This window comes from Chanodichthys erythropterus, chromosome 17 (assembly GCF_024489055.1).
Source record: "Chanodichthys erythropterus isolate Z2021 chromosome 17, ASM2448905v1, whole genome shotgun sequence".
Lineage (NCBI taxonomy): Eukaryota > Metazoa > Chordata > Actinopteri > Cypriniformes > Xenocyprididae > Chanodichthys > Chanodichthys erythropterus.
The window spans coordinates 42,156,872-42,184,453 of NC_090237.1; the positions used below are offsets into that span (position 1 = coordinate 42,156,872).

The 27,582-nt window shown below is 40.4% G+C and overlaps 1 protein-coding gene across 1 annotated transcript in view; it reads right to left on the bottom strand.

Moving 5' to 3' along the window:
- The window catches only part of LOC137004277 (NACHT, LRR and PYD domains-containing protein 3-like), a 71,677-nt gene that overhangs the window by 42,533 nt on the left and 1,562 nt on the right, over positions 1 to 27,582 (bottom strand). The window contains exons 4-11 of the mRNA XM_067364459.1: positions 25,672 to 27,451; positions 25,327 to 25,500; positions 24,154 to 24,327; positions 23,888 to 24,058; positions 8,854 to 8,997; positions 6,789 to 6,801; positions 4,708 to 4,718; positions 4,527 to 4,573 (exon numbers count right to left, since the gene is read on the bottom strand). Of these exons, the coding sequence (XP_067220560.1) occupies positions 4,527 to 4,573; positions 4,708 to 4,718; positions 6,789 to 6,801; positions 8,854 to 8,997; positions 23,888 to 24,058; positions 24,154 to 24,327; positions 25,327 to 25,500; positions 25,672 to 27,451 (2,514 nt within the window). The remainder of the gene's footprint in view (positions 1 to 4,526; positions 4,574 to 4,707; positions 4,719 to 6,788; positions 6,802 to 8,853; positions 8,998 to 23,887; positions 24,059 to 24,153; positions 24,328 to 25,326; positions 25,501 to 25,671; positions 27,452 to 27,582) is intronic.

The following is a 27,582-nucleotide window of genomic DNA, read 5'->3' on the forward strand; positions in this document are numbered from 1 at the left end:
TACCCCTGGAGGGTCTACCTACCGCCATGGCAACTGCTAAGTTGATGTTTAATCATGTTTTTCGTCATTATGGAATACCTGAAGATATAGTCTCCGACAGAGGACCCCAGTTCGTCTCCCACGTCTGGAAAGCCTTCTTCTCCCTCCTGGGTGTGACCGTCAGCCTGTCATCCGGATACCATCCTCAGTCGAACGGGCAGACGGAACGCAAGATCCAGGAGATAGGCCGCTTCCTGCGTACCTTCTGTCACGGCCACCAGAACTCCTGGAACCAGTACCTGGGTTGGGCCGAGTACACACAGAACTCCCTCCGCCAAGCCACAACTGGACTGACACCCTTCCAGTGCGTACTCGGCTACCAACCCCCACTGTTCCCCTGGGATGGGGAACCTTCCAACGTCCCCGCAGTCGACTACTGGTTCCGGGAGAGCGAGAGGGTTTGGGACTCAGCTCATCACCAACTGCAGAGAGCCCTGCGCAGACGCAAGATGACAGCCGACCTTCGGCGCTCCGAAGCTCCCGTCTACCAACCGGGGCAGAAGGTCTGGCTGTCCACCCGGGACATCAGGATGCGTCTGCCCTGCAAGAAGCTGAGTCCCCGCTTCATTGGCCCGTTCCCCATCATCCGGCAGATCAACCCCGTCACCTACCGTCTTCAACTCCCAGCACAGTACAGTAGAATCCATCCCACATTCCACATATCACTGCTCAAGCCTCACCACCCTTCTGTTGTTCCCTCCACAGAACCTGACGTGGCAGCCGCCGAGCCCCCCCTTCCACTCATCCTGGAGGACGGCACAGCCTACGTGGTTCACGAAATCCTGGATTCCCGGCGCCGTGGTGGTCAGCTGGAATACCTCGTCGACTGGGAAGGCTATGGTCCCGAGGAACGCTCATGGGTCCCCAAGAATGATATCCTTGATCCTATCCTATTACAGAACTTCCATACCAATCACCCTGACAGACCTGCCCCACGCCCGAGAGGAAGATCACCACGACGTCGGGGTCCGCGGCCCTCAGGAGTGGGCCGTGGGAGGGGGGGTACTGTAACAGACACGTCAGGTTCCACCTCACTGCCATACCCACGTACCCAATCACCGGAGTACTAATCACCACCACCTGCCACTCATCAGCACTGCAATCAACACCACTACAAAGACTCTCCACACACACACACTCACTGTCCGGTCTCGTTTGCACTACTACCTATGTATGCTAACCTTAAGGACTCCTAACGCCATACTTACCTGCTCCAGTCGTCTCATCCATCTCCTTCGTCTCCCGTCCTCCTTGTGTGATTACCTGCCTGTGTGTGTGAGTGTCTCCGCCAGCTTCAACCATCCCATCTCTTCAGCTGCATCTGCAAGACATTATCAGGACAGTATCATATTCCCTTCATCTCTCCAGTACTCATTATCTGCTTACCATAACCCAGTGCTCTGCTTATTATTAATAAACTCACCTGGATTGTTTATACCTCTGCCTCCGTGTCTCTGTACCGTAACAATATCCTTTCACTTGATTCAATTCCTCCGTCCTCGCTTCTTTTCCTTGCGTCCTTCCCTCGCATCCTGAAGGGGTGGAGCTAAGACGCGAGGAAAGGAAGCAAGGAAAGGAAATGAGGATGCACAAATAAGAATTGAGAAGCACCGATAGACTAGAGCGATCGTGTCACTTTAGGACACTTGGAAGAGACCACGCGATTCATATGCATTACTGTTTTCTGCAAAACGTTTTGGTGAATCGTCTTTCATCGGAGGGATATAAATCTCTGAGATTTCATCAAAATATCTGTTTTTCCTGTGGCTTTTGGAACCACGTTATTTTGTGACTCCAGGTAAGATTTGTATTTGATTAACTTTATTTTTGATACAAAGTGTAACACATCTGTGTGCATCTTTTTCAGTGCCGCTACATTCAATCTGACCAATCAGACGCGATCAGATGAAGACGCTGCAGTTTTTAGTTGCTGTTTGTATAAAGAAGCGTGTTTTAATGTCGTATCACCTCTGTAATAAAGAACTCTTGAACCCATAGTGTACTACAAGTGGTAACTAAATACATGTTTTAAATACTGAGATAGTTTATTAAAAGCACATTTAAGTTCATATTTCATGCTGTCTCAAAATAGCACAGTTGAGTACACTTAGATGTTCATAAGATGATCTCAATAAGTACTAAAGAAGAGCTTTTAGTATATTAAGTACAAAATAAGTGCACGAAAATAGAGCACTTTAAGTAGATAATAGAAGTGTACTAAGTGTACTAAAATAAAGTGTATTTTACTGCACTTTTTTCACCTGGGTAGCCTAAAACAATATTGACAACTCTTATTTTCTTATGGAATATTGTAGTATTTATCATCAACATTTATTCGTGCACATTATTATTTTTGTGCCCTCGTAATCTTTAATCAAAAACATGAACCTCCCCTCCAAATCGACTCATTGTCTCTTCCTGTCACATGCTGTGGCTCGAGGGCGGAGCTATCCAGTGACGTCAGGGGAAATGCTGTCGCTGTCATTGGGGTGTAACATGTTATAGCCAGATATGACAGCGCTACTGCTTCACACATCACCACAGATGAGCTCGTATCAAGAGATTTATTTTATTTGTATTTGATTTAGAACTTCAGTTTAGTTGTTATAAAGATATTTCACAAAGAAATGTGCAGAATTTTGTGTGAGAAATAATAAAAAGACATTTTCTCATTTAAATCTCATTTTGTTAAGAAAAATCATGAGAAAATCAAATCGTGAAACCAGTATCGTGAATCATATCAAATTGGGAATTGAGTGAACTGTTACATCCCTAGTGTTTTGGTGATCAGATAGCCGATACCAATCAAAATAATGCATGAAACTCTGAGCCATCATCACAGCCTTGCACTCTTCATTTGCCGAACAATCTGGTGGACCTGTCGTCCCGAAACACATAAAGCCGGTCGATTCATTCTCTTGCGGTGAACCATATGTGAGACATAGTGGGAAGAAATCTGGCGGTCACGTTTCACATTCACTTGGCTTCAGACGGCTGCTAAAGACAACAGATCCCTGATACAATTTGCCTTGCCGTAAATACTTTGGCCAGGATGTGCTCCTGAAACTGTATTTTAAAGTTCACGAACAGCTGTCACAGAAGCTTTCTCAGATAACACTTCTGATCTATAGGAGCCCTACATCAGTCTCACCATTCATTTTATTGATGGCTGGAGCTGAAATCCACTTGTCTGCAAACCAGTTAACTCACTCTCCGAATAAACACACCTGGGAGATCATCGCAGATGTTTCTTGGAGTTTGAGAGCTGAGCAACAAGTTTGCATCGCAGCTGATAACAGGAGCAATATTGTCAAAGCGCTGAACTGAATAAGTGGACAAGGCTGCAGTGTTTCAGCGTCGCCTTCATCTCTGGTGTTTTACTATGATAGGATCATGTGTGGATTTGTTTCACCATAAGTGTGCGGTTAATCGCAATTAATAATATATCTTTTTTTAATCTATTGACAGTCCTAATATATATATACATATATATGTGTGTGCACATGTTTATATTTATATAGGTAGTTTGATCTAATATTTGATGTTTTTTAAAATGTTGTTGATTTAAGTAGCAAATGAGAATCGATTAAATTAATGTTTGTATTTTCAGACAAAGGTGTTCTTAATGATTTTCAGTTTTGTTCAAGGTAATTCAACCAACAGTTTTTCAATAACGGGTGAATATGTAAAAGTATGGTATTTGGGGTAAAAAGGCACCATAATTAACATGATAATGAATAGTTTTACATTTTTCATTTGTTGTGACATGGAGTGAGATGGTGAATATCATTTATCAAATTGGGTATCCATCTTAATAATATAATACCCATATTTATAATGAAACAGTCATATTTAAAAAATATTATATTAATCATATAATACAACATAATTTATTGTTACTACATTAATTTAATCTGCTTCGACACAATCTGCATTTTAAAAAGCGCTATAGAAATAAAGGTGACTTGACTACTATAAATCTATATTAATATTATGGGATCTCATTCAATGTTTTCAATGCTTTACTTTTTAGAGTAATTTTCTTTCTGTATTTTCAAAATATATTTTTATATTAACATTATTAACACTATTTTAATAACAGTATATTTATTGAACAAAAATTATTTATCAAAATAAACAGAAAATAGTACAAAATTTGCTAAAGTGATTCTTTTGAACAAGTATTTACTTTCACATTACTAAAAACATTATTTTAGCTAAAGTATCTGTATGATCACTGTGTACCTTTTACCCCATGTGTGTCCTCACCACCTCATACATTTATAAGATTTTTAAACAAAATTAACCACTTTTATGATTTATTTTCACACAAAATCTTGACAGTAGTGAAAAACACATTTTTTCTTAAGGCGTGCCTTTAGCCCATTGTACCCTATATATATATATATATATATATATATATATATATATATATATGTGTGTGTGTGTGTGTGTGTGTGTGTGTGTGTGTGTGTGTGTAGACGTACATTTGTGCAGTCCTGCTCTAATCCTGAACTCTCCTCCATGATCCACACTGCAACAGAAACATAGTGTCAGTAAATACACATTTAATCAGTGAACGCACACACACACACACACACACACACACACAAAGCATCATACATTATTATCATTGTAAAATTATATTTGTGTAACCCCAGCACACACCAGATAAAACACTTTTCAGGTCCTATGCTGAGAGAGAGCCTACTAACCTACCACTTCAGTGAGCTCAATTATAGTAACGCGGCATTTTTTTTGTGTCAGTAACGGTAACGCCGCTGTAACAGGAGACAAAGTAATTTGTTTGATTACTCGTTACTAAAAAAGTAACAGCATTAACGCTGTTTATTTATAACACCATTATTCCCATCACTGACCATTATAAAGCTTAGAAGAATTTTTAAGGTTATTTTAAATTTAACTCCAACTGTGTTTGTCTGAAAGAAGATACATGTAGGATGGTGTGTAGGGTGAGTAAATCATGGGATAATTTTCATTTTTGAGTGAACTATCCCTTTAATTGACAATAATGACCCTGGTATGAGTTCCTGTAATTTTATAATTAATGAGTAACATTAAACAGTCTGTGTAAATAAACATTTAAATGCCACTTCAAATGCAGCTTCTGTTCCACCTTTGCAGTGTAAAGATGGATTTTGTCAATGATTAATTTTTATTGCTAACAGTCTAAGTAATTTTTTTAATTTAAGTATTTAACATAAAACACAACACAGGTAATCATAAAAATTGTCCTTATGAAGGTAAAAAAAGCCCCTGGAAATCAATTGCAAGCAGCTCCTCAATGGAAAAGTTCATGTATGACCCTGGCATAGGGTAAGGTCTGGCAGTAGTAGTTTGTACTCCCACCAGGTTCACACATACTCTGTCTGCAGTGCGTATGCGGCACATATTTCTCCGGTGCCCATATTAACAGGTTAGAGCACTTGGATGCGGTCCAGCAATGCATTTCAGGAGCGTTGCATCTGCAGCAGTGCAGCGATCATTCACGCACGAGTCTATTTTTGCTGTGCTGCATGCACTGAATTAAAGCGACAGTGCATTGTTCGTCCTCAAAATCAACACAGATTGATATCAGAATGTAGTAACCTCACCATAAATGCATTTAATTCAATTATACTACTGTTTTTCACAGTCATCTTTTTACTTTAAGCCTGGGGTAAAGCAAAGAAAAGCAAAACACTTGCCATGAGTAGCAAAAATAACTAATGTGGTCAAAATTATATTAAACTTTTTTTTATTTTATTTTTTTATGTGAAATGCAGAGTTTGTTATATTATGTCAAGGCGAGGGCCTTACATCTCCGCAAAAAGTGATAATCATGTGACAGGCTGGTGTCTGAGAACTACTTGAAACAAGGCTGTACAATAAATGTGACAGTTAATTATTGAAGTATAGAAACATAAAGTTCTGTATGACCGGTGGGACTTTTTATATAGCCTAAGATTTAAATGCTAAAGAAAAGGCATGGGAGGCGTGTCATCGGCCATTGGTGTGGATGGTAAGTTATTTTGGGGCGGTTTCCCGGACAGAGATTAAGCCTAGTCCAGGAATAAAATGGCTTTTTAAGACAGAATAACAGAAATCTGCTTTCTCTGTCATGGTTTAAAATAGTCCTAGACTTAGTCTAGTCCAGAGTTTAATAAGCTGATTTCCTGGAGGAAGGCTAGAGCTACTCCAGGACCGAGGCTTAAATTAAACCTACCAGGTTTAACTTCAGATTAACATTGTTTTTTTTTTTTTTTTGGTGCTGTTCACTTTATTTAAAGAATTTATTTTGATTTAACAGCATTGTTTCTGGTTCAGATGTGATTGCTTCCTGTTAAATTGACTTGAAATGGTTACTAGATCTCACTTGATGTTTTCATTTCGAAAATAACATGTTTCAGTCACTAACCCAATCAAACAGGACTTTCACTTCCCATCATGCTTTGCACTGGGCAGAAGTGGGAGAGTAAATGTTGAAAACGTGTTTTTTATGCATTTTTTATAGAAAGATGAGAATATGGAGAGACTTCTTATTGTTTAATGTTCTATTATGCAAACGTTTTTATGTTGTTAGTGTTTTTTGGAGATTACCATTGTGGTGAAGTGTAGAGCTTGTGCTTGGGTTGAGGACCTGCTAACAACAATTGTCTTTTTTCTATAGTGAAGCATCCAACCAAATCAATTTCTATCAAACCATTTCTAGACCACCAACACCAATTATCACATGTATAAATAGTTACGTTTAGTTTGTTGCTATGTAAAGGACCAAACAAAAGCATTAATAATCATATGATTATATATATATATATATATATATATATATATATATATATTTTTTTTTTTTTTTTTTTTTTTTTCATCTATTTAAATTGAATTCATTACAAATAGATTTTCAGGCATTTCTCTTTTTTTCCTCCTACAGTTGATGTATTTTGCTTGCTTTAAAAGAACTGTCTCTTGTTTAGTAAAGTTTTTTTTTATTATTGCAGTCTTCTTCTGCTGCCATTGTTTTCCTTGGATTTGCTTCTCAGTTCCATGCAGTTTTAAACTTTTCTTGGTTCATTCCATGTTTTCTAGGCAACCTCTCTCATGCTAATTCAGATTAGCACAGTTGGTTTTAAATTAATCTGGTTTATTTTAATTCAGGACTCCATAGTCCAGGTTTTAGTAATCTCTACTTAATCAGTGTTTCAGAAAGCCATTTTTTAAGCCACGATTAACTATTCTAGATTAAGGCCTATCCTGGCTTAATTTAAACCCTCTCTGGGAAATCGCCCCTTTAAAATGTTTGTGATATAACAATTTCATGTAAGGTCATGTTTAAATGTTTTTTTCATGTGCTTGACCATCGTAATATATAAATCTATGGCTTTATATAATCAATTAAATATTATGTTGTTTTTTAATTTTTGTGTTTAAATATGAATAAGTTCATGACACAGAAGCTGCAGATCAGTAGCACACCGCAAAAATCCACAATATGTAAAAGCACAATGGCACATGCTGCCTCTGAAACACAAACGTACTGCAACACACAACACATACACACTGCAGAACGGAGTACATGTGAAGCTGGCGTTAGGTGTAAATTGCAGAAAGGAAAAAATAAACTCAAATGTTTTTGGGGATTTTTGTTGATTGGGGGTTAAGGCCCCGATATACTTCAAACGTTCTTTTTCGTTCTACAGTTAAGGGTAAAACAAAGTTTGAAATGTGTGAACAGCGATATACTGTAAACTAACATCTGACACCGCCCACACTGCTGAAAGCGATGGTTAGATGAATATGTAAAATATGTGCTGTGCACTTTCTCCTCAGTAACAAAATAAACTCAACAAAAATGAGAAAACAGCAAGCATTTTTATATAGAGCATAAGAAAAGCGTCTGATCATAACATGGGTATGTTAGCACGAGCTCTGCAAATTAGCATTCCAGTCACGTCATGTTTATATAGCACTTTATTCAGTAGATTGCTTAAAATCAAACAGCTTTACAGCGACATCACATCAGTTTGTTCTTTGATTTCATTTGAAGTATATTGGGGCCTTTAGGTGCCTAGGGTGCCTCCAGGGTACCTAATTTCCTGCCAGTATTGAGAATCAAACCCTAAAACTTTGGGGTTACCAGTCGTGGCCTAACGGTGGTAAAGCTGGTGAACAATAGCAGAGAAGCCTCAATAATCAAGTGAGTAGCCGACTGGAATTAGCAATGTTACTTTAGGGTTTTAATGTTTTATATTTTAACCATTTAATACTTTCCTGCTTCAAATGTTTGTAATTTATTGTCCTATTTGAAAGTTTTAGTTATTTAAATTTACAATTAACATAAACACTATACAACTATATCCAACAGTTAGATGTAGTCCTGGCATCCGATTGGCTAAGAGTCTTGGATACTGGATTCAACTGGGTAAAAATCAGATTTGGACTGAAAGTCTGAATGTAGCCTTTGATGAGCAAAAAGATGTTGGATCAATGTTGGTCGGAGATCAACATTGTTTCGATGTGAAACATAGATTTTACTTGAATCTGCAGTGAACAGCAGGAGTTCATCACTAATTCTCAATCCTCACTCAATCATTTAATTATCTTATTAGCTTCAACACTGTTTTAGTGTTACTTTTTACTCTCTGTATACTGGACTCATATAGACTCAGAGCAAGTGATAATTTTACCCTGAGGATTTTACTGCGCTCCTTTACTGCCATGCAATTCTCTAATTTATTTTTATTTTTTATTATTATTATTATTATTATTATTACATATATGTTAATTGGATGTATTCATTCTTCATGCTTAACATACTTGACTTTGTCAGTGAGTAGCTTCACTCCTGAGTCTCCTGGGTTATTGTAGCTCAGATCCAGCTCTCTCAGGTGTGAGGGGTTTGAACTCAGAGCTGAAGACACATAACCACAGCCTTCCTCTGTCACCATACAGCCAGACAACCTACAAACACACAACAACAATCCACATCACATTAGATTATAAGTCAGATGTCACTAACACAGTCATTTGGGTGGTAGCTGTTATTTTCTGTAGCTTCAGTCACAAAAGTAACAAAAGTGAAGTCAATAGAAACATTTATACTCCAGTAAAGTAGAAATATACTTAAAAACAGTAATAAAGTATTTCAAAATTGTCACTGGACACCAGTGGTCTTATTTAAATGATCTCTCTGTCATTTCATAAAAAAATCATTGTGTTCAATTAGCATTATCAGGAAGAAAGAAATATTCCCCCAAACATTGGACATTATATCTTGCATTTAACTCCCTGAGGTCTGAAAACGCGCCGGCGCGTTTTGCAGGATTTTTTTTCACATTGCAGCAAAACAGACTTAAAATACTCAATTTCTTGTCATAGAGACATAAGTAATATATCAATTGAAACTACAGAATGTCTTCTTTTATTTGTGTACATTCAGAGTAAAAACACAATGTTGTGCTTTTTGTAAAATAAAGAAAACTAACATGATGCGTGATCTCTCGTCTCCCTCTGAACGAAGTCCAATCTGATAGTTCTCAGAAAATGAACTGTAACTTATGAATACTAATGACAAAAAAAATGACACTTATGTCTAAAGAAACGTTGAAATGTCAGGTTTTAAATCGTGCAAGTCAAATCGAAAACAAACATTCTGTGTTTATGTAATCTGTATGAAAAGAGAGCCATGTCAGAAGTCTGTGATTCAGCTCATTACTCGCTAATGCAGCCACGCCCTTGGAGCCAGCGCTATTCAGACGCAAATTCAGAGGCAATACAGGCATACATAATCTCAGTCATGTATTTATTGTCTTGAAAAGTGTTTATTTGGATGGTAAAGCCATGGTTAGCGATCTGTAGAAGACATGCCGTTAGTTCCTAGTTCCTTTTCTTCTTTATATGATTTTGTGGCCTAAAGGTGTACAGAGAGCGCCCCTCGGCTGCAAGTATGAATTAAAAACACCATTCCTGAAATGTGGGCTTGAGACGAAGAACCATATAAGTCCATATTTTCAATTTTTGAATAATATATTTTTTTTAAATTTGGATTCTGAATATTATATTACTTTTTTTTTTTTTACTTGAAGTTAGACAACAAAAGCTTCCCAATTCTAATGAGATAGGATTGTTTAGTATCAATCTTAAAAATAAAAAGTTAGAGTAATTTACATTTCTGGAATGTGGAAGAACAGTATATGTCCAGTTAATGTGGAATAACAGTATAAGTCCAATTAATCATATCAATTTAAACCACTGGAGATTTGATTCCTTTATCTTAGTTTTAATACAGTAACAGAACCTTAAAGAAAATATTAAGCATTTCTTTCTTTCAATTTCTTTTATTTTTTGCCAACGTAAATCACAGAACAAAAACACGGACAATACGGTACGAACAATGAACAATACATAGGCCTACTTATAGTACAGAAAATAAACGTCAGCTGTACATACTTACAATAAACAATACATACAAACAATAAACAGTAATAACGGTAAACAATACATATTTACAATACAGACATACATCATCTTCATTCCATTCTGGTTCCATATGCTAGTTTGCCATATACGTCTTTCTTTTTTTGGTTCTAAATAAAATAACAAATACCTATATATTCCTATTATACAACATAAGATAATGCATACAAGATAAGCTACAACTACTTTTATGATTAATTTCACACAATATATTCCACGTTACCCTGCACATGACCTACACATACCAGGCTACTCTTCACATTCTAATGTCCCATAAAATGCTTGGGCCTCCGCTGGCATGTAGGCTAGCATTTTCATAAGGTCACGGTGCTTCTCCTTCTTGATGGGCAGAAGGTCCTCGTAAGCACGAGCATATGTGGTGGAGAACAAGGGAGCAGGAGGTGGTTGATTCTTCCTCTGTTTGGTGATCAGCCAATGCTTCCATCCCTCGTAGAGGCTGTGGCTCCCTTTTGTGTGGACACACCATGGATCAGTAGCTGAAATCATGATTCAACAAGAAATTCAATAAAGATTCTTCCTTCACGCACATATCCCCAACACTGTTAATATCAGAAAACCAGTTTAGTTTTAGTCTAGTTCTTTAGTTCTTTAGTTTTTTACGTGTCACTTTCAACCACATCATGGATGTGATTAGGAAGCCAGGTGGATGCTTTAATGTTGCATCAGGGAGCTGCCTGAAGTCCGCACATTTCATCTCAATTACTTTAAATGGATGCAGCTGCCTGGCTCTACGGATCATCTCGGCGACATCGCTGGGGGTGTGGAGTGTGGACACCTTACACCTCTTGTCCAGCGTGGCAAATGAACGGTCACAGGGAAGGAAGGAGTGACCAGACACCATGAACTTCTGCTCTATCTGACTGAAGTACCCTCTAGATACGAGTAGGGCCATGAGGTTTAGGACTCACCAGTTGTTGTTCTGCCCACAGCATCGGTCACTATAGATGATGAGCTTCCGTTCCTTTGCCTGGATTAGGGGAGCGAAAGATGTTTCTGCCCACTTCAAAAGATAGCTTGCTACCTCGATGGAACCTCTGTGAGTGATGCCCTCATGCCAGAGGCACATTGTAGGAGGTTTGTCAGTGCCCATCTCCTGGATACAGAGGTTGTAGTTGGCCAGCTGCCATTGATAGTACACGTTGGAGTGTGTCAGGTTTGGTGTGAACACTACCCCCTGCATGTCGATACAAATGACATGGCAGTCATCATTGGCTTTGGCCCACTCTGTGTCAGCCTGCAACTGGGTGTAGGCTTTCCGGTGGTGAAGCTCACTCTCGGCTGTGATCTTCAACCTTTCTCCATCTGTTGTAGCAGCTACTAATTTTGAGAACAGGGCGTCACATTTTGCACAAGTATCACTTCTTGGCTGCCCAAAACTGAGGTTTTGCTGCTTGAAGATGTCCCTATATAGGCCAGAACTTTGCAGTGGATGCTGGATTGTTTTCCTTGTACAGGCGGAACATGCGGAGCAGGTTTAAATCAGGGCTAAGGTACTCCCTCTCCACATCTCCCTTCATCCGTGAGTAGTGGTTCGGTTGGCGTGGGAAGCTCAGGATGTGCTCTCTTATCCCCTCTCTCACTGCAGGATGAATGCTATGAGGCCTAAAAAATAAACACAACTCATGAACAAGGGAAATATAATAAACTATGCTGGTCTGTTTTGCACAATTGCATTGTTTCTGTGACAATAAAATTTAATATAATTGTAAACTTTTCTCTAAACTATAGGATTTTGTTTTTCACAAACAATCATTAAAGGTGCCCTAGATTGTTTTTTTACAAGATGTAATATAAGTCTTAGGTGTCCCCTGAATGTGTCTGTGAAGTTTCAGCTCAAAATACCCCATAGATTTTTTTTATTAATTTTTTTAACTGCCTATTTTGGGGCATCATTAACTATGCACTGTTTTTTTTTTCAGCACGGCCCCTTTAAGAAATGAGTTCACTCTGCCCCACCAGCTATCGACTATACATTGCATAAACAAAGTTCACACAGCTAATATAACCCTCAAATGGATCTTTACAAGATGTTCGTCATGCATGCTGAATGCATGCTTCGAATTATGTGAGTAAAGTATTAGATGGTTACGTTTGATTCTGTGTGAGTTTGAGGCTGTGCTCTGTGGCTAACGTCTAATTCTACACTGTTGGAGAGATTTATAAAGAATGAAGTTGTGTTTATGAATTATACAGACTGCACGTGTTTAAAAATGAAAATAGCGACAGCTCTCGTCTCCGTGAATACAGTAAAAACCGATGGTAACTTTAAACACATTTAACAGTACATTAGCAACATGCTAACAAAACATTTAGAAAGACAATTTACAAATATCACTAAAAATATCATGCTATCATGGATCATGTCAGTTATTATTGCTCCATCTGCCATTTACTTGTCTGTGTACAGATCCAGATGTTAATACTGCCTTTCCTTGACTAATGTGTCGAATGGGCTGGCATTATGCAAATATTGGGGTCATACATATTAATGATCCCAACTGTTACGTAACAGTCGGTGTTATGTTGAGATCCGAGTGTTTTCCGGAAGTCTTTTAAACAAATGAGATTTACATAAGAAGGAGGAAACAATGGAGTTTGGGACTCACTGTATGTCATTTCCATGTACTGAACTCTTGTTATTCAACTATGCCGTGGTAAATTCAAATTCTGGTTCTAGGGCACCTTTAAAGGGATACTTCAGGATTTAGCATTAAGCTTTGTATTAGTAGAAAACCTGTAGTATTTTCGAATTACCGTGCTTTCCACCCTCATATCCCCCTGAGATGAGAGATTTATGTATTTTTTGTCTGGAAAAAATCCTCCGATGACGCAAAAATCGTCATTGTTTACATGCACACCTTTTGTTTCAATCTAACTGAATTCATTCTGATTGGTGAATCTGAATGTAATGTTTACATGAACGCTAAACATGTGATCGATTGATGTGTGCGTTTTAGCATTGCTAAGAAAATTCCCGCTCCTCCGTGAGAGATTCGAGACCGGTGCATCTCACAGGTGTCGCTCATCAGTAATCACGCCACCAGCCTCGTGCCGTTCTCCAGCGGCCCTCAGTCTCGTCCTGCTCGCCACAGTAAACACAATGAATGGCAACTGTAGAACGCAAAAGCCGAATCCCGGACATTTTGGCCGATCTTGAAATCCCGGGATCATACATTACATTTGCATAGCACTTTACCTCTGATATCGATCTCAAAGTGCAAAAATATGTTTCCTGACTGGGCAATAACAGTAATAACAGGGATCCAAAAATTATATCAAAATATTTTAAACACGTCAATGACTTTTTTTTTCTTTCTTTTTCTTTCTTTTTTTTTTTTTTTTTACCAATTTCAGTGAAGACATAAAGCAATCAAATTCTACTCTAAACATCTTAAAGATTGGGGATGAATTTACATATGTTTGTTTATGTATATAAAATTCTGCCAGCAGTGCTTATAACACAATCAATGAATGGTTAAAAAAAAACAAAAAAAACATTCAAGCCTAACATTAGACGCAGCTGGACTGGTGTTAGAGACGCACCTAAAGTTGTTCGATTCATTTCTCCATGTTTATAAGGAGTAGAGACATGTTTAAAAACGTTCCCTGAATCCTAATTTTCTCAGCTTTCATATTGACCCATTCATGACTTGAACCTTTAAACAGAGTGAGCTATATGAATGAACTGTAGTAGACGACGGCCAGTAGCCTCCCCCCCCCCTCTGACTGTAACCGCTAACTTTATGTAGATACTTTGTATACGGTTTTTCACTCACCTCTTTTGGTGGACTTTTTCCTCGTTTTTGCTCTCCTCTCCGGTTCACATATGGTTTCCCAGCATCCCTCAAAGACTTCCTTGCTCTGTCCTTCCATTCATTCATGTTCGCTCTCCTTTTTTTGCCGAAGTTTTGTCTATTAATGTCCGCAGCGGACATGACAGCAACTGGCGTCTCCATTTTTCATTAGTGGACATAAACGGTTTTTCCGCGTGAGACTATTTAAAAATTTTAAATTCAGAGTTTTGGTCGCGCGAACACCCCCCAAATTGATTCTGTATACAAAGTGGCACACATACATTGAAGTCACATGGTTATCTCAATTTTCTGTTTTTTTGGACTTATATGGTTGTTCGTCGCATGATCACAAATGTCCTCTTCTTCTTTAGAATAATTTGTGGACTAAATGTGCACAGAGAGCACCCTCTGGGGTAACACTTTAGATTACAGCCCGGAAAGTACTGCGTAATTACAACAAATTTACAGCGTAACTTTCAATAATTATAGTGTAACTATACAGTAAGTATGTGTAAGTATAGGGGAACAATATGTGAAGTATTGGGAATAAAGGGGTAATAACCAGGAAAATAACAAATTATTCATACTTTTAATATTTTATAACTAAGGGGTACGTATGACATAACTAAGGGGTAAATATGACATTACGGGCCGTAAATTAAAGTGGAGCGTGTTACCCTCTTATTTCATGTAGTTACAGGGTAAGTAATTAATAAAAATAAATAAATAAATAAAACGTAAACAGTCATATCACTTGGAAAACTTTATTTGAAAAACAACTTATTTCAAAAAAGATTTAAAGTTACAACACTTCTTATTTGTTTCTCTTGCTTGGCTTGCTCTGTCACGGTTCATGAATCCGCTGTCTCATTCTGGTGTCTGTGTGATGGTGTGGGTGTGTCACCTGATTGTTTTGTGTGGGCGTCGCCGCTGATTGTTGATCAGCGGCAGCTGTGAGCAATTACCATCTGCCTATATAACGCCTTGTCTTTCGTCTCTTGTTTGTCAGATCGTTGTACGGTGTCCGCGTGTTGTTTCCTGTGTTGCTTGTTGTGTGTTTCCCTGGACTGGATTTTGATTCTTTGCTTCCTGGTTTTCGTGTTCTCGTTGGATTACTCTCTGGACTTCACGCACGGATTACTTCACGGACACTGCTCTTCGGTCATCACTCTTCACGGATCTTCACCGCCCATCGACGTCCCTGTGTTACCACTCTCCTGCTGACTGTTATATGTTCTTTGTGTATGTTGAATCTGACTACCTTCGGTGTGAAGCTCTATTAAAGAGATTTAACTTGCATCTGCATCCTTCCTTCATTCCGTGACAGAACGATCTGACCAATATGGATGCAGCGAGTTCAGCAGCTTTAACGGAGTTCATCAACCACAGCATCTCCCGCATGGACCAGCAGCAGGAGAGCATCACTTCCACCGGACGCGCTGTCCAAGCGCTGGTAACACAGGTGTCCGAGCTCTCCCGGGAACTTCAACAACTTCGCGCTCCCACTGCGCCACCCACACCGCCTGTTCCCCCCGCGTCGCTGGAGCGACGCGATCTACCGGAGCCCCGCCTGCCTGTGCCCCAGAGTTACGCCGGTGAGCCAGAGTTTTGCAGAGCTTTTCTGAATAAGTGTTCCCTGCATTTTTCTCTGCAGCCTCGTACATTCGAGCATGAGGAATCCAAGGTGGCGTTCGTCCTTACATTGTTGACTGGGAAGGCGGCTTTATGGGGAACGGCGGTGTGGGAGAATAAAGACCCATGTTGTTCCTCGTTCCAGGCACTCTCCGCCGAGATGAAGAGGGTGTTCGACCGTGCGGTGGCAGGAAAGGAGGCCGCTCGACAGCTTACCGAACTCAAGCAGGGCAGCCGCACGGTCGCGGATTATGCCATCCAGTTCCGCACCCTCGCGGCGGAGTGCCGTTGGAACGAGGAGGCGCAGTGGGATGTGTTCCTGCATGGGCTGGCCGGCCGTATTCACCGCGAGATTTACACCCTGGACCTTCCTCAGACTTTCAACGGGCTGGTTGATCTCGCTTTACGGGTGGATTCCCGCCTCCAGAAACTGGAGTTTTTGGAGGTCCCCAGCACCAGACTACAGGGAGCGGAGGGCCGGACGGCCAGCGCTGCTAATACGGTCGGTCCCGCCACAGATCCTGAGCCCATGCAGGTAGGGAGAGCTCGGCTTTCCCGGGAGGAGAGAGAAAGGCGGAGATCCCTGGGCTTATGCCTATACTGTGGAGCATCGGGACATCTTCTCAGGTCTTGTCCAGTAAAAGACCAAGCCCGATAGTAAACTCGAGGCTACTATCGGGCGGGATCTCCGCTGAGAAGTCCTCACCATCACCTCTTCTCCCGGTAAGACTGAGATGGGCGTCTCACAACATCACCTGCAATGCACTCGTTGACTCCGGGGCTGAGGGGAACTTTATGGACACCAGTTACGCACTACAGCATGGACTACCCATCTCTTCACTTACTCACCTGGTTACAGTCAACGCACTCAACGGTCAACGTCTTCCTAACATCTCTCAGATCACGGATTACGTCACCCTCACCACCTCCGGTAACCACAACGAGAGGATTCAGTTCATGCTTTTGGACTCACCGCAAGCACCCGTAGTTCTCGGACACCCCTGGCTCACCAAGCACAATCCTCGGATCGACTGGCAACTCAACACCATCACCGAGTGGAGCACTTTGTGTCACAGGTCTTGTCTTAAGTCTGCTTGTCCCACTGTGTCTGTCTCTGTGTTACAGGAAAAGGCTGCGGATTTGTCTAACGTGCCCGCGGAGTATCTGGACCTGAAGGAAGTGTTCAGTAAGTCCCGTGCTGCTTCTCTCCCTCCGCATCGTCCCTATGACTTTGCCATAGACTTAGTTCCGGGTAAGTCTCCGCCTAAGGGCAAATTATACTCTCTGTCTGTTCCCGAGAGGGAGGCCATGGAGAAATACATTTCTGATTCTCTGGCAGCTAAGTTCATCCGCCCTTCCTCTTCTCCAGCGGGGGCGGGGTTCTTTTTTGTGGGGAAGAAGGACGGATCTCTGCGACCTTGTATTGATTACCGAGGGTTGAACAACATCACGGTAAGGAATACTTACCCTTTGCCGTTGATGTCTTCAGCCTTTGAGAGGTTGCAGGGAGCGTCCGTTTTCACTAAATTGGACTTGAGGAACGCTTATCATTTGGTCCGCATTAGGAAGGGGGATGAATGGAAGACCGCTTTTAACACCCCTAGAGGGCACTTTGAATACTTGGTTATGCCCTTCGGGCTTTCCAACTCGCCCGCGGTCTTCCAGGCACTCGTCAATGACGTGTTGAGAGACATGGTTGATCAGTTCATTTATGTCTACCTGGATGACATATTGATATTTTCGTCGTCTCTCCAGGAACATGTTCAACACGTCAGACGAGTGCTCCAGCGTCTGCTAGAGAATGGGCTTTTTGTCAAGGCGGAGAAATGCGAATTTCATGCACAGTCTGTTTCCTTTCTAGGGTACATCGTCTCGTCCGAGGGAATTCGCATGGATCCTGACAAGGTTAAGGCTGTGGTGGATTGGCCAAGTCCAGATTCCCGTAAGGCCCTACAGCGGTTTCTGGGGTTTGCCAATTTTTACCGGCATTTTATTCGCAATTTCAGCCAGCTAGCCGCGCCTCTGACCGCCTTGACCTCACCACGAACGACCTTCAGGTGGTCAGATGCAGCTCAGGTTGCATTTGCCAAACTGAAGAGCCGCTTCGTTTCGGCTCCCATCCTTATCGCCCCTGATCCTTCGCGTCAGTTCGTGGTGGAGGTCGATGCGTCAGAGGTGGGGGTAGGAGCAGTTCTTTCCCAGCGGGCGCCCTCGGATGAGAAGATGCATCCCTGCGCGTATTTTTCTCATCGTTTGTCTCCCGCTGAACGCAATTATAACATTGGTAACAGAGAGTTGTTGGCAGTCAAATTAGCGTTGGAAGAGTGGCGTCATTGGTTGGAGGGATCGGGGGTGCCCTTCATCGTTTGGACTGATCACAAGAACCTAGAATATATTCGATCGGCCAAAAGACTCAACTCCAGGCAGGCTCGGTGGGCACTTTTTTTTGGACGTTTTGACTTTGCTCTATCGTACCGCCCGGGCTCCAAAAACATCAAGCCCGATTCTTTATCTCGTATTTTTGATCCATCCGAGCGCCCGTCTACTCCCGAGTGTATTCTTCCTGAGACATTAGTAGTCTCCACTCTTACATGGGAGGTCGAATCGAAGGTCCTGGCGGCCTTAGAAGGGGTAATGCCTCCGCCCGGGTGCCCACCGAACCGTTTGTTTGTGCCGGAGGAGTTAAGGTCCTGCGTCATCAAGTGGGGGCATTGTTCCAACGTGGCTTGTCATCCAGGGGTTAATCGAACCAGATTCTTGGTTAAGCAACGATTCTGGTGGCCTGCTATGGCTCGGGACATCCGCAGTTTTGTTTTGGCTTGCTCGGTTTGTGCCACTGGTAAGACGTCCAACCGCCCTCCAGATGGGTTACTCCAACCGCTGTCTGTCCCTTTGAGACCCTGGTCCCACATCGCTCTAGATTTTGTCACCGCCCTCCCACCCTCCCAGGGGTACACGGTCGTTTTGACCTTAGTGGACCGGTTCTCGAAGGCGACTCATTTCATTCCCTTGACCAAATTGCCCTATGCCAAGGAGACAGCGGTTACTGTCGTAGACCACATCTTTCGGTTACATGGCCTCCCGGTAGATGTGGTGTCCGACAGGGGTCCCCAGTTTGTGTCCAAATTTTGGCAGGAGTTTTGTAGACTGCTGGGCGCGACGGCTAGTCTTTCCTCTGGGTTCCATCCCCAGACCAATGGACAGACCGAGAGAGCCAACCAAGATTTAGAGCGTATGTTGCGATGTTTGGCGTCCAAGAATCCTTCCTCCTGGAGCCAACAACTCTCTATGATTGAGTACGCACACAATTCGTTACCAGTGTCTTCTACGGGCCTCTCTCCGTTCGAATGCAGTTTAGGTTACCAGCCACCTGTGTTTCCCAGTCTGGAATCCGAAGTCGCGGTCCCCTCTGCTCACGCCTTTGTCCAGAGGTGCCACCGCACTTGGAACAGAGCCCGCGAGACTCTGTTGCAAGTGAGGGCGCGCACCAAGGCTAAGACTGATCGCCACCGGTCAAAGCCTCCCGTATACGTCGTGGGTCAAAAAGTGTGGCTTTCTACCAAGAACATTCCGCTCCGTTCCGTTGCCAATAAGTTAGCTCCCAAATTCATTGGCCCGTTTCCTGTCACTAAGATTATTAGCCCAGTGGCAGTCCGACTCAAATTGCCTCCGGCGTACAGGAGGATTCATCCCGCCTTCCATGTTTCCAAAATTAAGCCTGTTTTTCACTCGCATCTTAATCCGCCTACTCCGGTTCCCCCACCGCCGCGGCTCGTAGACGGGGAACCAACCTATTCGGTTAATCGCATTCTGGACTCGAGGCGGAGGGGACGCGGATTCCAGTACTTGGTGGACTGGGAAGGTTACGGTCCGGAGGAGAGAAGTTGGGTTCCTGCTAGAGACATTCTGGATCACTCCCTTATCGATGATTACAATCGGCAGGTAAGGAGTTCTGGGAACGCCGTGAGGCGTTCCTAGGAGAGGGGGTACTGTCACGGTTCATGAATCCGCTGTCTCATTCTGGTGTCTGTGTGATGGTGTGGGTGTGTCACCTGATTGTTTTGTGTGGGCGTCGCCGCTGATTGTTGATCAGCGGCAGCTGTGAGCAATTACCATCTGCCTATATAACGCCTTGTCTTTCGTCTCTTGTTTGTCAGATCGTTGTACGGTGTCCGCGTGTTGTTTCCTGTGTTGCTTGTTGTGTGTTTCCCTGGACTGGATTTTGATTCTTTGCTTCCTGGTTTTCGTGTTCTCGTTGGATTACTCTCTGGACTTCACGCACGGATTACTTCACGGACACTGCTCTTCGGTCATCACTCTTCACGGATCTTCACCGCCCATCGACGTCCCTGTGTTACCACTCTCCTGCTGACTGTTATATGTTCTTTGTGTATGTTGAATCTGACTACCTTCGGTGTGAAGCTCTATTAAAGAGATTTAACTTGCATCTGCATCCTTCCTTCATTCCGTGACATGCTCCTCCTCTTGTTCCTCTTTTTCTTTCTTTCCACGGATGAAACTTAAGAGGGAATCCCATTTGCTATTCTGTATTTAAAAAATACAGAACACCCGGAAATGTGCTCAGTGTTTACTCATCTTTTACCCTCATGCCATCTGAGATGTATACGACTTTCCTTCTTAAGATGAACACAAAAAGGATTTTAGGAAAAAAATAAATCATCTCGGAACGCTTTATAATGCAAGCTCACGTGTTCCTAAAAGTCAAACCATCAAACAGCACAAACAGCAATAACTACAGTAATCCATACGACCCTAATGGATAAATCGATGTCTTCTGAAGTGAAACGATACGTAATTGTAAGAAAAATACCAAATATTTGAATATTTTTAAAACTTTCGACCAGCTGTCTCCTTGCGCGTGCATGCGAGGATTGACAGTTCATGCTTGACGTAACTTGAAGCGTGACGTAGGCATGGCAAGAAACTCACGCAGATGTTGGATGCCATCAATTTTTTTTTTATTATTATTTTTTTAGTAATACTGACAACAAAATACACAGAATAACAGATAATGAGAATGAGAAACAAACAACAGAATAACAGAGACGGCAGTTCTTGTGCGAGTTTCACACAAATCTCCCGCGAGAACGTCATGAAAGCTTCACGTTGCTCATTTCAATGTGCTTCATCGAACGCGAAGTCGACTCTCATGCAGGCGCTGGTGACAGTTGGTCGGAAGCGAAAAGATGAATAGCCTAAACCACGAATTTCTGGGTGTACTGTATTTTCTTATAATACAGAATAGCAACGGGATTCCTTCTTAAGATTCATCAGCTGAGAAACAAGAGCAGGTGGAAGCCAAGCGAGAAACAACAACAACCAAAAAACAGACAAAACTTGTTACTTTCTGTCAGGACTTTAGAGTTTGAAATAAAAAGTTGATTTAAAAAAATGTATAATAAGTGTTGTAGACCTGTTTTTAATAAAGTTGTTTTTCAAATAAAGGTTTCGGAGTCAGTGATATCAGATTGTTTGCATTTTATTAATTACTTACCCTCTAACTACTTGAAATAAGAGGGTAACAAGCACCACTTTAATTTACGCCCGTAATATATTTACAGTATAAATAATTTGTTATTTTCCTGGTTGTTACCCCTTTATTCCCAATACTTTACATATTGTTCCCCTATACTTACACATACTTACTGTATAGTTACACTTTAATTATTGAAAGTTATGCTGTAAATTCGTTGTAATTACACAGTACTTTCCGGGCTGTAATCTAAAGCGTTACCCCCTCTGGCTGCAAGTATGAAATGAAAACACAGTATCCAGCACTCATATTGATGACAATAAACATTACTTCTCAGTATAGAAAATTGACATAAATATATAACAATCCATCAATATTTATCCAAATGTGCATGCTTTTAAGCTAAAAGCCTATATGAAATGCCATAGAGGTAACATAATTGTTCAGACACTTTGCATCACAGAAATACATTATATTTTAAAGAATATAATAGAATACCATTATTTTAAATTGTAATAATATTTCACAGTATTGCTGTTTATGATGAGCTGAGACATTATTACAGAGGGTTTTTTTCACAGCCTACCTGACTGAAAGGCCTCATTAATATGCAAGTCATTTCAGGTCATTATTATGTGATTCTTTTGTCTTCTCAGGTGTAAATGGCCCATTATTCGTGATCATTCACGCCTCCATGCATACTTTGTTTCTTGACAAAAAGTGTCTTACAAAAACTAAATCAATATATTGTTTTATATGAACCAGCAGGCAGCATAATTTTTACATAATTCTGAAGCAAAAACTCTAGTCTACAACCTCCAATACCCAGAAGTCTTGTGAACACAGATTTAATATACTTTTTTGGCCTTATTTCAGTGACTTAAGTTTTTTGTTTTTTCAATAACCACGCATAAACATTATTCCTTCAAAAATACAAACATGTACATACATGTTCCTCACATATTATTGTAGCCTAGTTTGTGCTGAATACAGTGTAATGACACTTTTGTAATTTATGTTTATGAACAACTGAAAAAAGCACAAATGTCAGGGCATGCCAAAACTTCCCCAAGCCCCAAATCAGCCTCAGACTCCAGAGGGTAAAAGTAGAAATGATATAAACAGTTTCTTTCATTACATCTATAAACCCCATTTGATATTTGTGCTGGCTACTGTATACAGGCCACCAGGGCACAATACAGAATTTGCTGATTGTCTATCAGAGGTAGTACTGGCTGCGGATAAAGTGTAAATTGATGGTGATTTTAATATCTATGTAGATAATGAAAATGATGCAATGGGATTTACATTTACAGACCCACTCATTGTCATAATCATACTTTACATCTAATATTGTCACATGGAATTGATGTTGATGCCACTGAAATTCTTCAGCAGAGCGATGACATATCAGATAATTTTCTAGTCTTGTGTATACTACATTTAACCAAGGCTGCAAAACCGGCTCCCCATTACAAATATGTTAAAGAATTAGTCAATTGCAGGCTGATCTCAAATCTAACCTTTCTCTCAAAAATACTAAAAAAGGGACTATCCTCACAACAATGTTCCTTTTTAAAAAAGAAATGGTATCTGTTAGGATTTCCTGTCAGGATTTAGTCTGTACCATAGTACTGAGACTGCTCTCATTAGAGTTACTAATGATTTGCTCTTATCATCAGATCTTGGTTGTATCTCTGTTAGTGTTACTAGATCTTAGTGCCGCATTTGACACTATCGACCACAACATTCTTTTGAATAGACTCTAAAATTATGTTGCATTAGTGGAATTGCATTGGCATGGTTTAAATAATACTTATCTGACCGTTATCAGTTTGTAGTAGTAAACGAAGAGATGTCATATCAATCACAAGTTCATTATAGAGTACCACAAGGTTCAGTACTAGGAGCGTTGCTTTTCACCTTGTACATGCTATCCTTGGGATATGTCATTATGAAGTATGGTGTTAGTTTTCACTGTTACACTGATTATTATATTACCATTTTTGATAATTATACATTAAGTCCTTTCACATCACCATTTTGCATGTTCTTCACATAATAGGCCTGTAAGTGGCACCTGGGCTTCATTGAACCAACTATGATAGTTGGATCAAAATAAATAAAAATAAACAGGAATTTAGCCTAGTTTAGTTTTGTGCACATTGTCGTGTTAATTATAATAAAAAGAATTTTGATTTATTTACCACAAAATTAACATAGATATTTGTTTGAGAGAGGCCTCATGGATTCAATTGCAGAGGACAAATTTGAAGTATGGTTATCAAATAGGCCTTCACATTTCACTCATTACAAAGTGTTCAGATCACCATGTTAACTGTTTGGAGAACAGTGACCTGAGCTTAAACAAATATATCAATTCAACTGAGATTATGGTAGCATTTTGTTAATTATTTTAAGGAAAACCATTTACCTCAAAATCCCAAGCTTACAGTTTGTTTTCAGTCCATCAGAAAGAAGCTTCACTCCAGAATCCTGCAGGTCATTGTTACTCAGGTCCAGTTCTCTCAGGACACAGTTTGAGGATTGTAGAACTGATGACAAACTCTCACAAGACTGAACATTGAGTCTACAGTGAGTAAGGCTGAAAGAGAGCAGAACACACACATCAACAGACAGATCATCAGCAAACACTACGCCTGGCTTACTGTAAATTATCTCTTATATGTTCTTAAATACCTCAGTACCTGCAGCTGACAGTTTGAACTCTTCAGTCCATCAGAAAGAAGCTTCACTCCGGAATCCTGCAGGTCATTTTTACTCAGGTCCAGCTCTTTCAGGACAGACTTTGATGACAGAAGAGCTGAAGACAAACTTTCACAGGACTGACTAGTCAGATTGCACCAACATAGCCTGTGTAGAGAACAAAACAAACAGTGATATCAGTGTGATTATCAGGAAGCGTTTATAATCTGAATTACATGTTTGTGCTAAATTCAGTGTAATGAGACATTAGCCATTAAAATTTAAGGGTTGAGGGTTAAGTTTGTACCTCATCTGTGCATTTGTGCTAAACACTGCAGCAAATTGTACATGAATGCAACTGATATGGTTCAGCTCAATTAAATCTCAATGATCCGGTCACAGCGGTTCTCAAGTTATCAACACACTGAAACTGTCCTCCTAAAGTAAGGCAAAAACTGGAAGTAATATGATCCTCGGAGCATGGTGTTCAGAGGATTTGACTGATGAAATGAAAATAAAGCTACTGTAATAATCAAATGCACAAGGAAAGGGAATGGGAAAATGCAAATGACAAACAGTAGAACAAATAAAATATAAGAAACATAAAATTGACAATGAAATTGTGCTTCACTTTTATATTACAGAAATTAAAGGGATAGTTCACCCAAAAATGAAAATTCTGTCATCATTTACTCACCCTCAGGTTGTTCCAAACCTGTATAAATTTGTTTGTAACCAGGCTGCTTTTGGCCATCACTGACTTCCATAATACACTTTGGGCCACCATTGGCTTCCATAGTATTTTTTTTTTTTTTTTTTTTCGTATTAAGTGTATTAATTCAGTGAATTTATTATAAATAAACTGATTGTTATTAAAGCTGAAAAAAGTAACTTAAGTCACTTAAGACATAACCAACTATGTTTACATGAATATTCCTCAAGAGTGAAATATAACACTAAAGAGAACTGAATTTCAGATTGCATGCTGCCTGAGACAGGAGTCTTTTTCTGAAAACCAAATTAAGGTTTTCTAACTTGTGTGCTTGTAGAAAACTCCACTGATACTTTCATACAACAATATAGACAGGAAAAACTATGTACTTATCATAGTTATGAAAACAGCTATTTGTTCACATTTTGAATATAGAAAATGAGTGAATGTCAAACCTCAGTATGTTCAGTTTACATTCTGAACTCTTTAGTCCATCAGAAAGCAACTTCACTCCTGAATCCTTCAGGTGATTGCTGCTCAGGTTCAACTCTCTCAGATGGGATTTTGGTGATTGTAGAACTGAAGATACTGTTTCACAGCATGTTTCATCAAGACCACAGCCATCAAATCTGACGAAACAGAACATTTAACCAGATTAATTTCGGATGTTCAGTGTTTTCCAATAACAGATTGTACATAATCAGGACAGACAGATATTTCATTATTCAGGATTTTTACATTTAGTTATTTATTGATAGAACAAAACCTTTAATTAAACAGTGATCAGTGAAATTACTCACAAGGCTTTTCTGCAGCATTTCACAGCTGGAACGAGTCTCTTGTTGTCTGCCTGTGATGAGGTGAACCTCTTTGGGTTGAACTCATCCAGAACCTTCTCTGACATCAGCAGTATGTAGGTCAGCACTGTGCACATTGAAGATGAGAGTTTTTTCCCTGGATGTTCTTCTGAACTGATGTATCTCTGGATCTCTTCATATAATGAATGATCCTTGAGCTCAAGTAAGCAGTAAAACAGGTTGACTGAAGCTTCATCTGAGATCTTCTTGTTTTGTACTTGTTTAATGTGTTCAGTTGTTTTTGTGATGCTCTCTGTGGTGTCTTCAATGTGTGGGATCAGGCCTTTGAGCAGGTTTTGACTGGATTCCAGTGAAATTCCCAGCAGAAACCGTAGGAACAGGTCCAGATGTCCTCTCTCACTCTTCATGGCTTTATCAACAGCCTTCTCTAGTAGCTCCTGCAATGTGATATTTTCTTTAGGTCCATCAAAGAAAAACTGAATCTCCTGCATGTTCTTGTTCAGGTAGCAGAGGAACACATGCACTGCAGCGAAGAACTCTTGAACACTCAGATGCACAAAGCAGAAGACCTTTTTTTCACGAAATCCATCTTCCTTCTTAAAGATCTCAGCGATCATTCCTGTGAACTCCGTGTCTTCACTCACATCAATATCACATGCTTTCAGATCTTCCTCATAGAACACAACGTTTTCCTTCTTCAGCTGTTCAAACGCTAGCTTGGCTAACTTCAAAATAATTTCTTTATTTGAATGTAAGAGCTTTGCACATTCTCTTTCTTCTTGTTCATCATACTTCTGGTTCTTCATGTCTGTCTGTATCAGTAGGAAGTGACTGTACATTTCAGTGAGTGTTGTGCTGATGTTCTCAGTGTTGTTCTTGAGAATATCCTGAAGTACTGTGGCAGTGATCCAGCAGAACACAGGAATGTGACACATGATGTAGAGACTACGAGATGTCTTAATGTGTGTGATGATTCTGGAGGCCTGAGTCTCATCTGTGATTCTCTTTCTGAAGTATTCCTCCTTCTGTTGGTCAGTGAATCCTTGCACTTCTGTGAACAATCCCACATACCGAGGAGGGATCCGATTGGCTGCTGCTGGTCGTGAGGTCACCCAGATGAGAGCTGATGGAAGCAACTTCCCTTTGACCAGATTTGTGAACAGCACATCTACAGATGATTTTTTCTCAGTGGAATTCAATGATCTACTGTTAAAATTCAAAGGCAGGCGACTCTCATCAAGTCCATCAAATATAAATGCTATCTTGCATTCCTTATATAATTTTGATTTCTCCAGGTCCTTCAGTTCAGGATAAAATTCCAGCAGAAGCTCATGGAGACTGAAATCTTCATTCGTCATCAAGTTAATCTCTCGGAATGGAAGCAGGAACACACACTGTATATCATGATTGGCTTTTCCTTCTGCCCAGTCCAGGATGAACTTGTGCACAGAGACAGTTTTTCCAATGCCAGCGACTCCCTTGGTCAGAACAATCTTTTTCTCATTTTTTCCTCTTAGTAATGTAAATATATCATTGCATTTGATTGGTTTGTCCTTTGTTTTTTTGTACTTGAAAGCATCATCAATCTTCAGAATCTCATGTTCCTGATTGACATCTTTCATATCTCCCTCTGTGATGAACAGTTCTGTGTAAACATCCTTAAGAAGTGCTTCATTTTCTTTCTTGCCCTCAAATACACGCTTTGCTTCCTCCTTCATGTTGGTTTTGTGAGATCCCAAGAATTTTTTCAGATTCAAATCCACTGTTATAAAAGATTTGTGTAAGTAAATAAAACATATTTCATCAAAAAACGCTTTCACATCAGCAGGATCTGATCAGAATTCATTCAACATATAGTAATTACATTACTGTTGAAAGTATTACACCTCAAAG